The 13,669-nt window shown below is 36.7% G+C and overlaps 1 protein-coding gene across 1 annotated transcript in view; it reads left to right on the top strand.

Annotated features, from left to right (window-relative positions):
• Window positions 1-13,669, top strand: part of JAKMIP1 (janus kinase and microtubule interacting protein 1) — a 281,093-nt gene that overhangs the window by 222,230 nt on the left and 45,194 nt on the right. The window contains exons 16-19 of the mRNA XM_078149018.1: window positions 1,416-1,469; window positions 2,062-2,127; window positions 10,824-10,892; window positions 13,037-13,114. Of these exons, the coding sequence (XP_078005144.1) occupies window positions 1,416-1,469; window positions 2,062-2,127; window positions 10,824-10,892; window positions 13,037-13,114 (267 nt within the window). The remainder of the gene's footprint in view (window positions 1-1,415; window positions 1,470-2,061; window positions 2,128-10,823; window positions 10,893-13,036; window positions 13,115-13,669) is intronic.

The following is a 13,669-nucleotide window of genomic DNA, read 5'->3' as shown; positions in this document are numbered from 1 at the left end:
TTCTCAAAAAAGAGAATATATTATAGGTCTCTGATCCCCACAATAGTCGCCATGAATTTTATTAGAAGTTATTTGTATATTTTTTTCCATATGTGCTTGTGACTCACTTTTATAATCCACCCGTTTCAGGTAGTGGAAAGAGCAGTGGATTTGGAGTTAGAGAACCTGCCTCTGCTACTTACAGTCTGTGTGTGCTTAGGCAAGTCTCCAACTCTTTGGGACTCAATTGTCTCATCTGTGTAAAGTGAGGGATTTGGACTAAATGGTTTTAAAAGTTTCTTTCAGCAATACATGCTATGAACCTCTTATTGGATGCCATTTCAATCTGGGTAGGACAGTGGCATACTAGCCATGATATTCCTGGTTGCCCACCTTTGCAAGTAAAGTCTCAGTGACCGTGAATGGGTCTTTTGGTCCTTATACTATATCTAGTGAGCACCTTAGTTTCCAGTTGCTATGTGATGCTAAATTTGGTCCTAAGAATAGGATTGACTATTCATTCTTAGTCTCTTTAGTAGATGGAATGAAAGCATTTCATTTTTTTTTTAAAGAAAGGAGAGAGAAACATCTGAGCTTCTCCATATGTTTTAGAAATAATTTATTAATTTGGTATGTTTTCTTCCATATATTCACTAGGTAGAGAGGCAACATGGATAAAGAGCTAACCTCAGGGTCTAGATAACCTAGGTTTAAATTATGCCTTTGGCACATACTTTGTATGACCCTGGGCAAGTCCATTAGTTTTCTAGTGCCCCTAAGCAATTCTCTAAGTCTATAAATTGCAGAACATTTGCCAATTGCATCGGTAGGGAGATTTTCCTTGGGGGGTATGTTGTCTACACCAGCATCATCACAGGTCTGAAGGGGAAAAAGAAATAACTGGGAAACATTGGTTATTTCCAGAGTACGATTAATCCTACATTCTGTAGAAGCAGCATGGTACAATGTTGGGTCCAAGAACACTGGGTTTAGAGTCAGAGGACCTGGCTTCAGTTCCAGTCTCTATCACTCTCTACCTATGTGATCTTGGAGAAACCCCTTCACTTCTTTGCATCTCAATTTTTTTTTTTGCTGGTAAAAATGAGGTAGGGTTATAGTAGAGGATTGCAAAGTTCCCTTTTGTCTCTTAATATATGACCCCGTTAGCTTTTCCTCATGCACATTATTCAAACCATAATTGGGACATCCAAGCTATGACATGTAATAAAAAGGAATAGATGTTGGTGAGAAAAAAAAGTGAATGTCAAGTTTTCCACAAACAAGGATCTCTAAAGCATTATAACGTATATAAAAACTTAATTTACTTTTTTTTGCCATTGGGAGTTCTACTAAAAAGTGGAAGAATATGGCTCATAAATGAGTTTTGATATATACTATGTAACTCACAAAATATGTATGTTGGAAATCTTTTCTAGGATGTGAATATTTCTGATCTTATGAAGAAATTAGATATCCTTGGAGATAATGGGGTAACTATGAATGATCCATTTTTGGTTTTGTATTCTTCTTTTAAGCGGGGTGTCTGCTGTGGTTTATTTTCCTATTAGAACTAGTTTACTAGATACAATGTAAGACTTTTGTATGGCCATTTTGCTGGATAGCATGCTATGTCTACATTTATTCTTAAAGACACAAAGGATAGGCCTTGCCCTTACCATCCTTATGTTTTTAAAAGAAATGGGAAAATTAGAGATGAAAATGAACACCCAGGAATAGAGTAGGACTTCTTTGATTCACTACCTGTCCCAATAAATATACTATATCTTTTACTGACATATAAGGTGTTTGCTGTTTTGCGCTCTTAAATACATGTACATATATTTGCCTTGATAGAGGCTTCATTGTGTATAAGTCTTGATGATCACAAAGTAAAGTGTTCTAAACTTTGGGACAGTAATATTTCAGCAATTTGCCCCGAGTTGTTTTTTTTTTTTTAATATTTAAAGAAAGATGCTTCACAATGCAGCCTGGTGAGAACATTTTGTGCTTGCCTGATGATAACTGTGTGCATATGGATCTGGAATCCAGTGTAAAATGTAATTGCCCATTTTTGTGTTTTAGAATTTGAGAAATGAAGAACAGGTTGCAATAATCCAAGCTGGAACTGTCCTTTCTCTGTGTGAAAAGGTAGAATTCAATCAAATTTTTGTCCATCTCTCCATCAAGTTTTCACAGCACCATACAAGAAACTGTACATTGAGTTTGTGTTTGCTGTTTGTCTGTTTGGGGAGCATGTATTTCGGCTGTCGGTCTTTCTATATGGGCATGTGCATGTGCTCATTTTCCTTCTTGACTTTGGTGGTATTCGGCTTCTAACTGTATCATTTCAGGTTCTGATCATAATGCCACAGGATTCTTTCCAGAGTGTTCAGAAAAATGAAAATTATGTTGAACAGTGTTAGTACTTTGCACATAGTAGGTGCTAAATAAATGGTTGTTGAATTGAATTAAAAGATAAATTAAAAGATAAATATCTTTTAAAAGGTATCATCCATATTTTTCATGAATACCTGTATTTTGCCACTCCATCTAATTTGCCATAATATGGAAATACTGCTCTAGGACCAGGATGTCATTGATGTGTGACCCCTGCCAGTGATGCTCATCACAACCCATCTCAACCTGCCCTTCCTATGTGCCACATGTCCATGTCCTCCTGTAAACCTTATTTCAGTAAAGTTTATGTCACAAATGGAGAGTTCCATATGGTTACAAAGCATTTTATGTAAATGTTCAATTATAGATCTTTATTGCTTCTCTCTTTTGAAAAATGACTTGTCTTATTGTTTACAATTATGTTAAAAGACAGTGTGTTAATAATAATACTTGAATTGCCTCCCTCAATGGGTTGTTATAAGGAAAGTACCTTGTGAACTGTGAATTTATGAGAAATGGGAATTATAGTTCTTACCAATTTGTCAGTGTGCAGAACTTTTAATGAGTGGAATAGCATGTGCTCACTATGAGGGGAGGATTATTTTATTTCTGCCTTCCTATCCCATGCTCATGACACAGTGCCTAGTGCATGGGAAGGGCTTAATAAATGACTGTTGATTGAGTGCCTTTATATGTGCAAAGCAATGAATGGCTCTTAAAAATGGGTGGTTTTTTTTGCATTCCTTTACTTCCTTTGGCAAATATTTCAGAAAATACTGTTGGCAAATACATTATTTAAGTCAGCTTCATCTTGTTTTAATTGTGAAGGCCTTTTAACTGAAGTCACTGCTAGGTAAGAGGTGATATTAATTCAATTTTTTTTCTTTTCTTGGTTAGGCAATGGGGTTAAGTGACTTGCCCAGGGTCACACAGCTAGTAAGTGTTACATGTCTGAGGCTGGATTTGAACTCAGGTCCTCCTGAATTCATGGCCCGTGCTCTATCCACTGCGCCACCTAGCTGCCCCATTAATTCAATTTTTAACAGAGTTTTGTTGAGAAAGCTAAATAGTGTGAGACAGATGTGAGGCAATGCCTTCACTAAAGCCTTCCTCTGATGCCTCCTTGGACTGTGGAGGTGATCCTGGGCTCCTGAAGTCTATGTCAGCGAAGTACTATTTTTTGGCAGGCCTTACAGAAGATGGGTCACATAATTTATCTGCTTATCCCAGGACCAGCATAGCTAAGTGTAAAGAGGTTCCTCTCCAGAAAATAGGCCACCAGGAAAAGGTAGTAGTGTATTGTTGAAAAAGTATTAGATTTAGAGACAGAAAAGCTGAGTTCAAATTCTCACTCTGTCACATACTTAAATGAGTTTGGACATGCCACTTCTCTCTGGGTCTCAGACTCTTCTTCTGCAAAAGAGGAAGTTGGACAAGGAATTGATATGGTTCTCTCCATCTCTAGGTCCTATGATGATTTTTTGTGTGAGTTCATGGACTGGGAAAGTGTAGAGAATGCCCACAACCAATGGAATAATGGATCTTCTAAGCTATGGGTTCATAAATGTTTTTTGTGTCATGGACTCCTTTGGCAGTTTGATGAAACCTATGGACCTCTTCTCAGAATGAGTTTTTTCAAATGCATAAAACAAAATGTATAGTATTACAAAGGGCATCAATTGCATTGAAATGACAGTCATCAAAATATTTTTTTAATTCAAGAACCCTACATCACACATTTGAAGCTGAAAGAGCTAAAGGTTGACTCCTCTTACCTAATGTTTCATAAGTTCTTGGCTTACTATCTTTCCAAAAAAGCATATGTCTTACAATAAACATCCATGGATTTATTTTTGTTAAAGCATAAACAATGTAGCTTTAAAATAAGGAGGCCACAGATGGGCTCTTCCTAGATTGCCTTGTGCCATTGCCCACTTTGGTCTGTGTGATTCTGCTGTGTCCTGTAGCCACAAGTGAGGCAGCACTAATATAGTGATGAGGCTAATAATTCATGGTTATCTGGCTTTTAGGCTTACAAAGCATTGTCCTCACAAAACCCCTCTGAAACAGGCAGCAAAAGGATTCTTGACCTCATTTTGCACCTACAGAAGGGCAATTTGACTTCCCAGGGTCAAACAGATAGCAAGTGGACAGAAGTCAGGATGACAATGACGATGATGATGATAGCTAGCATTTACATAACACTTTACACTTTACAAAGAGCTTCAACGATCAAATGTGGGTTTCCTGGCTTCAAATCTAGAGCTTTTCCTATGATATCACTGTGTCTGGGTTTGATGTAAAAAGCCCTCCTGATCTCAGTAACAATGCTTCCATTTACCAACTTTGGTGTCATTGGACAAGTCACTTAACTGCTCAGGCCCTTAATTTCCTTAAGTGTAAAAATGGGGAAACTATTTTTTCACTACCCATGTACCTCTTGTGATGAGGATGTAATTTACATGAAATGCTTTAGAAGCCTTAAAATGCTATTTAAAATATCAAATATTCTTGTCATACTCACTCACTGACTCTATTGAGCTTTGGTCACCTCACAGCCAAACAAGGGGTATATGTATACAAACCATTACGACTCACTTTCCCCCTACAAGTATTTAGCCATAGCCAAGCTCATGTTCAGTTTAAGTGAAGAATATCATCCTCTGCTGGATAATGGAGATGGTTTTTGAATGTCCAGAGAGCAATTATAAACAGAATAGCCACATTATGTTTCATTAAATTAAAATGGTGGACTGACATTTTTTTTCCCTTCTATTGGTTTATGACATAAAAAGCAACTTAAGCCTGCTCATCTACTATTGTATATAAAAATGACTTAAGCAGACTTTATTTTTAAGCACTTTATTACATATAAAGAGACTAACCTGGGAAAGTAGTTAGTCACTGGCACTAAATATGTTGCATCTCAGATTTTCTTTATGTATTTAATAGTTCTGTACTAAGTTTCCTTTAAGGCCTCATCATGGCATAGAATTGACACTGGATTCTGGAAAGCAATGTCCATAGATCATGAGTGCTGTCCACTGCTACCAATCTGGTACTCTTCTGTGTAAGAATTTTCTTGCTTCTCAGATATAATACAAACACCTCAGCTTGGCATTTAAAGCCCTTCCTGACTTGGCCCCACCTACCTTTCCACATCTCTGTCATCTTAAAGCCCGTCCTTAAGTCTGTATGTGCCAGCCAAACCAACCTACTTGTCCTGTTAGCTCAGCATGTCATCACTCATTTCTGTAATTCTATGTTGCGTCTCCCATCCCTGGAATGCTTGCCTTCCTCACTTTGCCTCTTAAGAGAAGCTAAGTGGGGTCAGCTAGGTGGCACAGTGGATAGAGTACTGGCCCTGGACTCAAGAGTGCCTGAGTTCAAATCCATCCTCAGACACATAACACTCATTAGCTGTGTGACTGTAGGCAAGTCACTTATCTGCAATTGCCTCACCAAAAAAAAAAAAAAGAAAGAAAGCAGCTAAATGGTGCAGTGGATAGAGCATTGAACAACAGGAAGGCTTGAATTCAAATGCAGACTCAGATACTTACCAGTTGTGTGACCCTGGTAAAGTTACTTCACCTCTCTCTGCCTCGGTTTCCTCATCTACAAACTGGAGGTCATAATAGCACCTACTTCCTAGGATTGTGAAGATTAAATGGGGTAGAAGATTAAATGGGATAATATTTGTAAAGTGCCTTGCAAAACTTTAAGCATTATCATCATCATCATCATCATCATCATCATCATCATCATTATCAATTATCTTTCATTTTTTTCAAGACCACTCAAGGACCATATACTCTGACTTATACAAAACCTTACCTGATCTCCATTGTTGCTAGTGTGTTCTCCTTTCTTAAATTATATTGTATTTACTTCTCTGTTTGCATGTTATACCTCATTAGGGTATAAGTTCCTTCACTACAGAGATTGTTTGCCATTTCTGCCTTTATTCCCCCAGCAACTAGCATAGTTCCTCTTAATAGACACTTTATAATACCTTGGCAGAGGAAACAGAAGGAAAAAAGAAGGTGCGAATTTTTGCCTTCTCTTGATTACCTGTTATCATCATCCCATCCACCCTATACACTAGCCCTAACTCATCTTTCATCTCTTTGCCACTGCTTTAGCATTAAACACCAATTTTAGCTCATTTGGGCTTTAGACATTATTCTGATGGGGTCATACTAATTTCTTTATTTGTTTTTATTCATCTTTAGTTCCCTTTCTTCCAATTCTAACATGTCCTTTGTAAGTTGGTCCTTCTCCAACCACATTGATTTGCTTAAGCCATTCCCCCTGTTTCTCCTTATTAGAATAATGTGTCTATATTATTAGATTTTTATTCCTGATATCAACCCATCCATCTCAAAGTTGTTAACTTTGCCTCATACAGTCTTATGCTTTTGCATCCTTTCCACTCTTCCTCTGAGCTCTTTGAAATCTGAGATGATGAACTCTACAATGATTTTCTTCAAAGGTTCCTATCATTTCTACCTCAAATACCTGTCCTTCCTTATTGATCAGAGTCATGCCCAGAATAAACGTTGCCCTCATTCCTGGCCATTTTTAAATCATCACAGCTACATTTTGGCCAACTTCCTTATCTACTTCCCACTGAAACCTTAAGCTCTGCCTCAGGACCCTAACTTTTGGTGAACTTTTACCTTATCTTGTCTAGAATCAGGCTTCCATTTCAATCCCTGGTCATTTCCAAACCATGTTGCCGTACATATTCTCTTCCTACCCCTTTCAGCTTTCCAGCTCTCCTTTTTTTTTTTTTTTATATTGTCTTCCCCCATTAGAACACAAACATCTTGAGGTAAAGAGCTGTTTTGCCTGGTTTTATCTGTATCACCATCATTTAGCCTGGCACATAGTAAATCTTTCAAATATGCTTTCTCATTCACTTATCTATTCATTTATTCACTACTTTTCTCTTCACCTTTAAAAAAATGAAATCATTAGTATGACAAATTGATTCACACTCTCCTGGGAGCCAAATTATATTTAAATATAAATAAAAGTCAACTTTACAGGTTGGTATCACTGAGTGCCAGAACTGGGAATTCCCTCAGAAAATATCTAGGACAAGTTACATCAGAAAAGAAATTTCCTCTGCAACATTCCTGACAAGTCATCATCCACCTTCTGCTTGAAGATCTCCAGTGATAGGAATTCACTATATCTTGCAGCAACCTATTCTTTGGGGCATCTCTAATTGTTTAATGGAGGCTAGAAGAGACTTCAGAAGTTATTGAGTTCACCAATACCTGGGGGTGGGCTGGATCCATCTCTGGAGAACAGATTGTGAAATTTACAACTCTGAAATTGGAAAGTTCTAGATGTCATGGCTTAATTTATTGTTTTGTTGATTTCTAGCCTTAAGAAAGTGATAGAGTAAATGTTGATTATATAGATTCACTTAAAACTGTACCATATCCTTTCAAAGAGGTTTTTAAACATTCACCAGCACACCCCACCTATACTTGAACAGAAATCCCCTCTACAATATTCCTTACAAGTGGTTACCCTTACATGGTATCCACCTTTCCCTGTAACATGCAATCATTTTTCCTAGTTCTTCAATCTGGGGCTAAATAGAACATGCTTAACCCTTCTTATACGTGAGTCTTTTAAATACTTGAAGAAAGCTATGATGTCTCCAGTGAGTCTTATATTCTTCAAGCTAAATAACCCAGTTTATTCAATCATTCTTTGATTGACATGGTCTTCAATCATTCTCCTCTGGACATGCTCCAGTCTGAAAGTATCTTCTCTGAAATGTGGCATCCAGAAGTGAGCAGAACCAGAAGAACATTCTACACAGCAACAGCAACATTATGCAATGATCAACTATGATAAACTTAGCTTTTCTCATCAACACAGTGAACCAAGGTAATTCCAAAAGACTCATGATGGAAACTGCTATCCATATCCAAAGAAAGAACCGTGGAATCCAAATGCAGATCAAAGCATACTATTTTTCCTTTTTTTTTTCTTTCTCATGGTTCTTCCCTTTTGTTCTGATTCTTCTTTCACATGACTAATGTGGAAATATGTTTAACATAATTGAATATGTATAACCTATATCAGATTGCTTGCTGTCTTGGGGAAGGGAGAAGGGAAGGAGGGAGAAAAATTTGGAACTCAAAATTTTATTAAAATGAATGTTGAAAACTATTTTTACATGTACTTTACAAAAATAAAATAAAATATGGCACCCAGAAAGATGAAAAAAAAATATTCTGGATATAATCTAAAGTGATCATATCCAGAGTAGACAGCAGTACTATGTTCATCATGCTCAATAGATGTCCCTCAAGGTTCAGTCCTGGGCTCCCCTCTTTTCTCCCTGTATACTATTCTCAAAGTTTATAATTTCAAAACCCTATTATACTTTTAAATTATTGAGTCCCCCCAAAGAGCTTTTGTTTTTATGGGTTAAATGTCTTGATATCTATCATATCAAATATTAAAACATTATGATGATGAAGAAAATAGTTTGGACTTTGCAGACCCCATGAAAAGGTCTGGGGAACTATCAGAGTCCTAGGACCACACTTTGGGAATTCTTATCTGTACTATTTTGTTTATTGATCTCATTAGTTCTTGTGAATGAAATTTTTATCTCTGTGCTAATGATTTTCACATCTACTTATCCAGCCCTTACTGTCCTGACATCCAGTTTCTTATTTTTTTTTTGTTTGTGTTTTTTGCTTTTTGTCTAGGCAATGGGGTTAAGTGACTTGCCCAGGGTCACATAGCTCGTAAGTGTCAAGTGTCTGAGGCCAGATTTGAATTCAGGTCCTTCTGACTCCAAGGCTGGGGCTCTATCCACTGCACCACCTAGCTGCCCCCAGTGTCTTATTTTAAATGGCCTGTTGGACACCTTAAGCATTTCTTATATGCACTTCAAACTCAATATGTTCAAAACTGAACTCATAATCTTCCCCTTCTAACTTTTCCCTCTTCAGAACTTCCCTACTACCTTTGAGAGTACCACTATCCTTGGGCTCACAACATGGGTGTCATCCTTAACTCCTCCCACTCCCTCACTCCCTATATCTAATCTGTTGCCAAGTTCTATTGCTTTTACCTTTATACCATCTCTCAAGTATGTTTCTTTCTTTCATCTGACACTGCTACTATCTGGTGCAGTCTCTGATCACCTCATGCCTGTACTATTTTGTTAGCTTTCTGATTGGTCTCCCTGCCTCAAGTCTTTCCCTACTCTAGTTATTCCTTCACTTGACTTCCTAAACTTCCTAATGCAAAGATCAGACCATTTCATTTCCACACCAGATCTCCGTTCGTTAAACTCCAGTGGCTCCCTATTATCTCCAGGACCAAATGTAAAACCTTCTATCTTGTATTTAAAGCCCTTCATAACATGGCCCCATACCACCTTCTCAGTTTTCTTATTCCATACTCTCATGTACTCTGTGATGCAGTGACACAAACATCCTCACTATTCTTCCCACAATATGCATCTGTCAATTTCCTTATCTGACCCCCATGCCTGGAATTCTCTCCCTCCTCATGTCTACTTCCTGGTTTCCCTTGCTTCCTTCAAGTCCCAGCTAAAACCCCATTTTCTATCAGTGTTTTCTGATCTCCCTTAATGCTTCCTTCTGTTGATTTATCCAATTTATCTTGTATTTTTTTTTAAATTCATGGTTGTTTCCATGTTGTCTCCCCCTATTAGAGTGTGAACTCCATGAGAACAGGGACTATCTTTTCCCTTTCTTTATATCTCCAATGCTTGGCAGTGCTTGGCACATAGTAGGTACTTAATAAATGCTTTAAAATAACTGTCTATCATGCTTTTCTTAATATAGTTACATTAGCTTACATCATAGTGCTGACTCCTATTGAGTTTTCAATCCAAAGAGTAGTATGTTATTCTTTATGTCCTTTATGTACACATAGCATTTACTATGTTGGAAAGAATTCTGCTACTAACTTGTGTGGCCTTGAGCATGTCATTTGACATCACTTGACCCCATTTTCCTCATTTAAAAAATGAAAGTGTTGATTTCGAAGGTGATTTTAAGGTGTTTTCTAGAAGTAATATTCTATGCCAATGTTATCCTTTTATGTTCCATTTTTAAAGATTCCTTCCAACTCTAAAATCCTAAGAATATAAATATCTGTGTGTGAGAGAAGAATCTGATCAACTAGCAAATTTTTATTGAACCTAATGTCATAATTTTTATGTATAAATAATTGTGGAATATAAAATTAGCCTCCCATTTATAAGCTATAATATGTTTGAATTCTTTCAAACTTAGTTGATGTCCATGAGGGTTTTTCTTCCGTTGGATCTTCTTCAGACAAATTACTGTTATATACATTTGGCTGAAATTCTTCTTATTATTATTGCCTCTCTTCATCTTGCTATGTCCCTTTTATTTTTTCCTGGTGCTTTCCAGTGGTTGAAACAAATTGAGGGAACAGAGGCAGCACTAACACAGAAGATGATAGACCTGGAGAATGAAAAGGTAAAGGACCTAAAATTCTGGGGGTGATTTTTAAGGAGATAATTCATTCCTGAGGAAAGTCCTCTAATATATTTTGAAACTTAGATATTTCATTGGTGATGGTCCTGGTTTAAGCTTTTACTAAAGTATATGATAATTAATTAATGTCTTTGCACAATTCCAGATAAAATGAATAACAACAATATTAGGTTTTCTTGTTTTGTTTTGGTTTTTGTTTTTTGTTGTTGTTATTTTGCTTTTTGGTTGTAACAGCGCTGTAAAGTAGGTAGTGAAAGTAGTGCTATCCCAATTTTATAAAAGAGAAAACAGCTTCAGAGAGAGGAAGTGATTTGCCCAACATCAAAAAATTAGTACAGGAGAAGCTAAGGACAATCCCGGGTCTTCCTAATTCAATTCACCTTAAAACAAAAAGGAGCTGTCCAGCAAATTTGAAAGTCTACTTTTCCAGGTGGAGTAAGAAAGCTTGTGCATTGACATCTAAAAGCTGCAACTCAATGTGTACTGACAATTAAGAGATATAACTTGAGTTCCTACTTGAACTATTACCTTATGTGATCTTAGACAAACTTCTTCCTCCATCTAGGCCTCATTTTCCTTGTTTATAAAATGAGAGAATTAAATGATCTCTAAGAAGATTTCCAGTTCTGTGATTCAGTGACTCTTTTGTTTAATGTGTTGACCATTTAATATAAACAATGAATCTTTGATTTTAAACATTGTCCATTAATTCTCCATTCCCTGACATGAGTCTTTACAAGTCCAGATTATTCTTGACTAACATATTCAAGTTTGAAAATATCCTTTTTTTTTTTTTGAAGAGAGCCTATTCGCAGGGCTCCAAGTAGGTTTATGTTTATAGAAAACCAATCACCCACTGGAAGAGGCAGTTTCAGCCTTCATAATATCATAGATTTAGAGCTGGAATGGACTGAGAGGTATTCTAGTCCAACTTGACTTTACACATGAGGAAATCGGCTCATAGAGTTTAAGGGATTTAACCAGGTTCAATTTCTTAATTACTGTTTCCACTGAGAAACATAAGCGGAATGTTAACTCTCTGTAATCTATCATCATAATTCCATATACCTCAGCCAAGCTCTATCCTCTCTTTGATCTTCCCATTGGCCCCTCACCTCTAGCCCATATAATCACTAGCTTCTTTACAAGTACAACTCAGGTACCACATCTCACAGGGTTTCCTTCTCTCTGCCTCTCTCCCAAAGTGATTAATTCTTTCTCTCTTTTCAAATCTCTTTGGATAAGCTTTGTATTTGCTTACTTATTAATAGGCTGTATCTCAATAGCCTAAAAGAATGTAAGCTCTTTGAGGGCTAGGATTGTTTTGCTGTGCTGTATCCCCAGAACCTAGCATAGTGTTTTGGATACAGCAGGTACTTAATAAATGATTGTTGATTAGATAGTTCCCATATGTGTAAAAAGCAGATGATAATACTTGTACCGTTTCTCTCACTGAGATGGTATGAAGTCAGTACTTTGTAAACTTTGACATATTATTCAAATATAAGTTGCTAGTTATCTTCTTCATTCTAATTATTAAGGTTGTGTCACAACTTTAAAAGATGTGCAAATTTTATCCATTGATGAGATCTTCTACTTCCTTTCCCTTTTTACAATGGTCTTCTCCAAACTTCTGGGGCTCAAACATTCAACTCCTAAGGGCAAACCTTCTGCTGATGAGGCCCTCCATACTTAGCTACACTGATCTTTACACAGCTCATTGGAAGTCCTGTTTTCAAAGTCTTTCTAGCTTGGTTGAAGTTGCCAGAGCTTGTGATCAGCTCTTCCATTTATGTTGAAATCAGGGTCCACCTTTTCATCTAGATGACACATTGGAGGAATAATTTAGTGGAGGGTTGTTAATATTAGATTCCCTCATTAGAAAATAAGCTTCATGAAGTCAATGACTGTTACTATTCTTCTTCATTAAATCTGTGCTTATCACAGTGTACATAGTAAGTGATACTTACTATGTACATATAACTAATAAATACTTATTGGTTGATTTTCATCACAGGGAAGCATCTTGACTTAAACCTGAAAACCATTTCTCCAAAATACTGTGATTTTAAAGTTTATCATTTGTTTTCATTTCTGAATTTACTCTTCATTCTTACTTTTCCCAGGACCTCTTCAGTAAGCAGAAGGGTTACCTAGAAGAAGAACTGGATTATAGGAAACAAGCCTTGGATCAAGCTTACATGGTAATGTAAAAACTATCCTTAGTACTTCTTCTTTACTGGGTACACAGTGTTATTGTTGCCTTAGGTTAGGGTTTATGTTACAAAGATTATGAAGATAAATATTCCATGCAACTCTTTATGGAGTAGCATCAATGTAAGTCCTAGTTAAAGGTTAAACAATGAAAAGAAATATTTTTCTTTTATTTTTGTTCCAAATATGAGTTTCTGAAGTGCTCAAATTTGATAACCAAGAAATTCAGTGATTGAGCTGAGCGAGAAAAAAGCATGTATATTTGTATATCTTAAACTCTCTACATATTTATTTTTAAATGAAGGTAGAACTTTCTGTGATTCATATTGATACCCATTAGAGGTAAAAGTGTCAGCTATTAAAAAGACAAAACAAACCTTTAAGGGCAATCTCAATCAACACAGGACGAGAACAGAAAACAGGTATAGGCTCGTGTTTGGCAAAAGTTGTGTAATTAACATGATAGCCTTCCCAATTCCCATCTTGCTCTGTGCTTTCATAGAGTTGTCCAGCTCTGAAAGCTATGAAACAGGAGGCAGGGAAGA

Source organism: Phascolarctos cinereus, unplaced genomic scaffold (assembly GCF_003287225.1).
Source record: "Phascolarctos cinereus isolate Bilbo 61053 unplaced genomic scaffold, phaCin_HiC Scaffold_9;HRSCAF=440, whole genome shotgun sequence".
Lineage (NCBI taxonomy): Eukaryota > Metazoa > Chordata > Mammalia > Diprotodontia > Phascolarctidae > Phascolarctos > Phascolarctos cinereus.
Note: the sequence above shows the minus strand (reverse complement) of the source record. Positions and strands in the feature narration are given on the sequence as shown.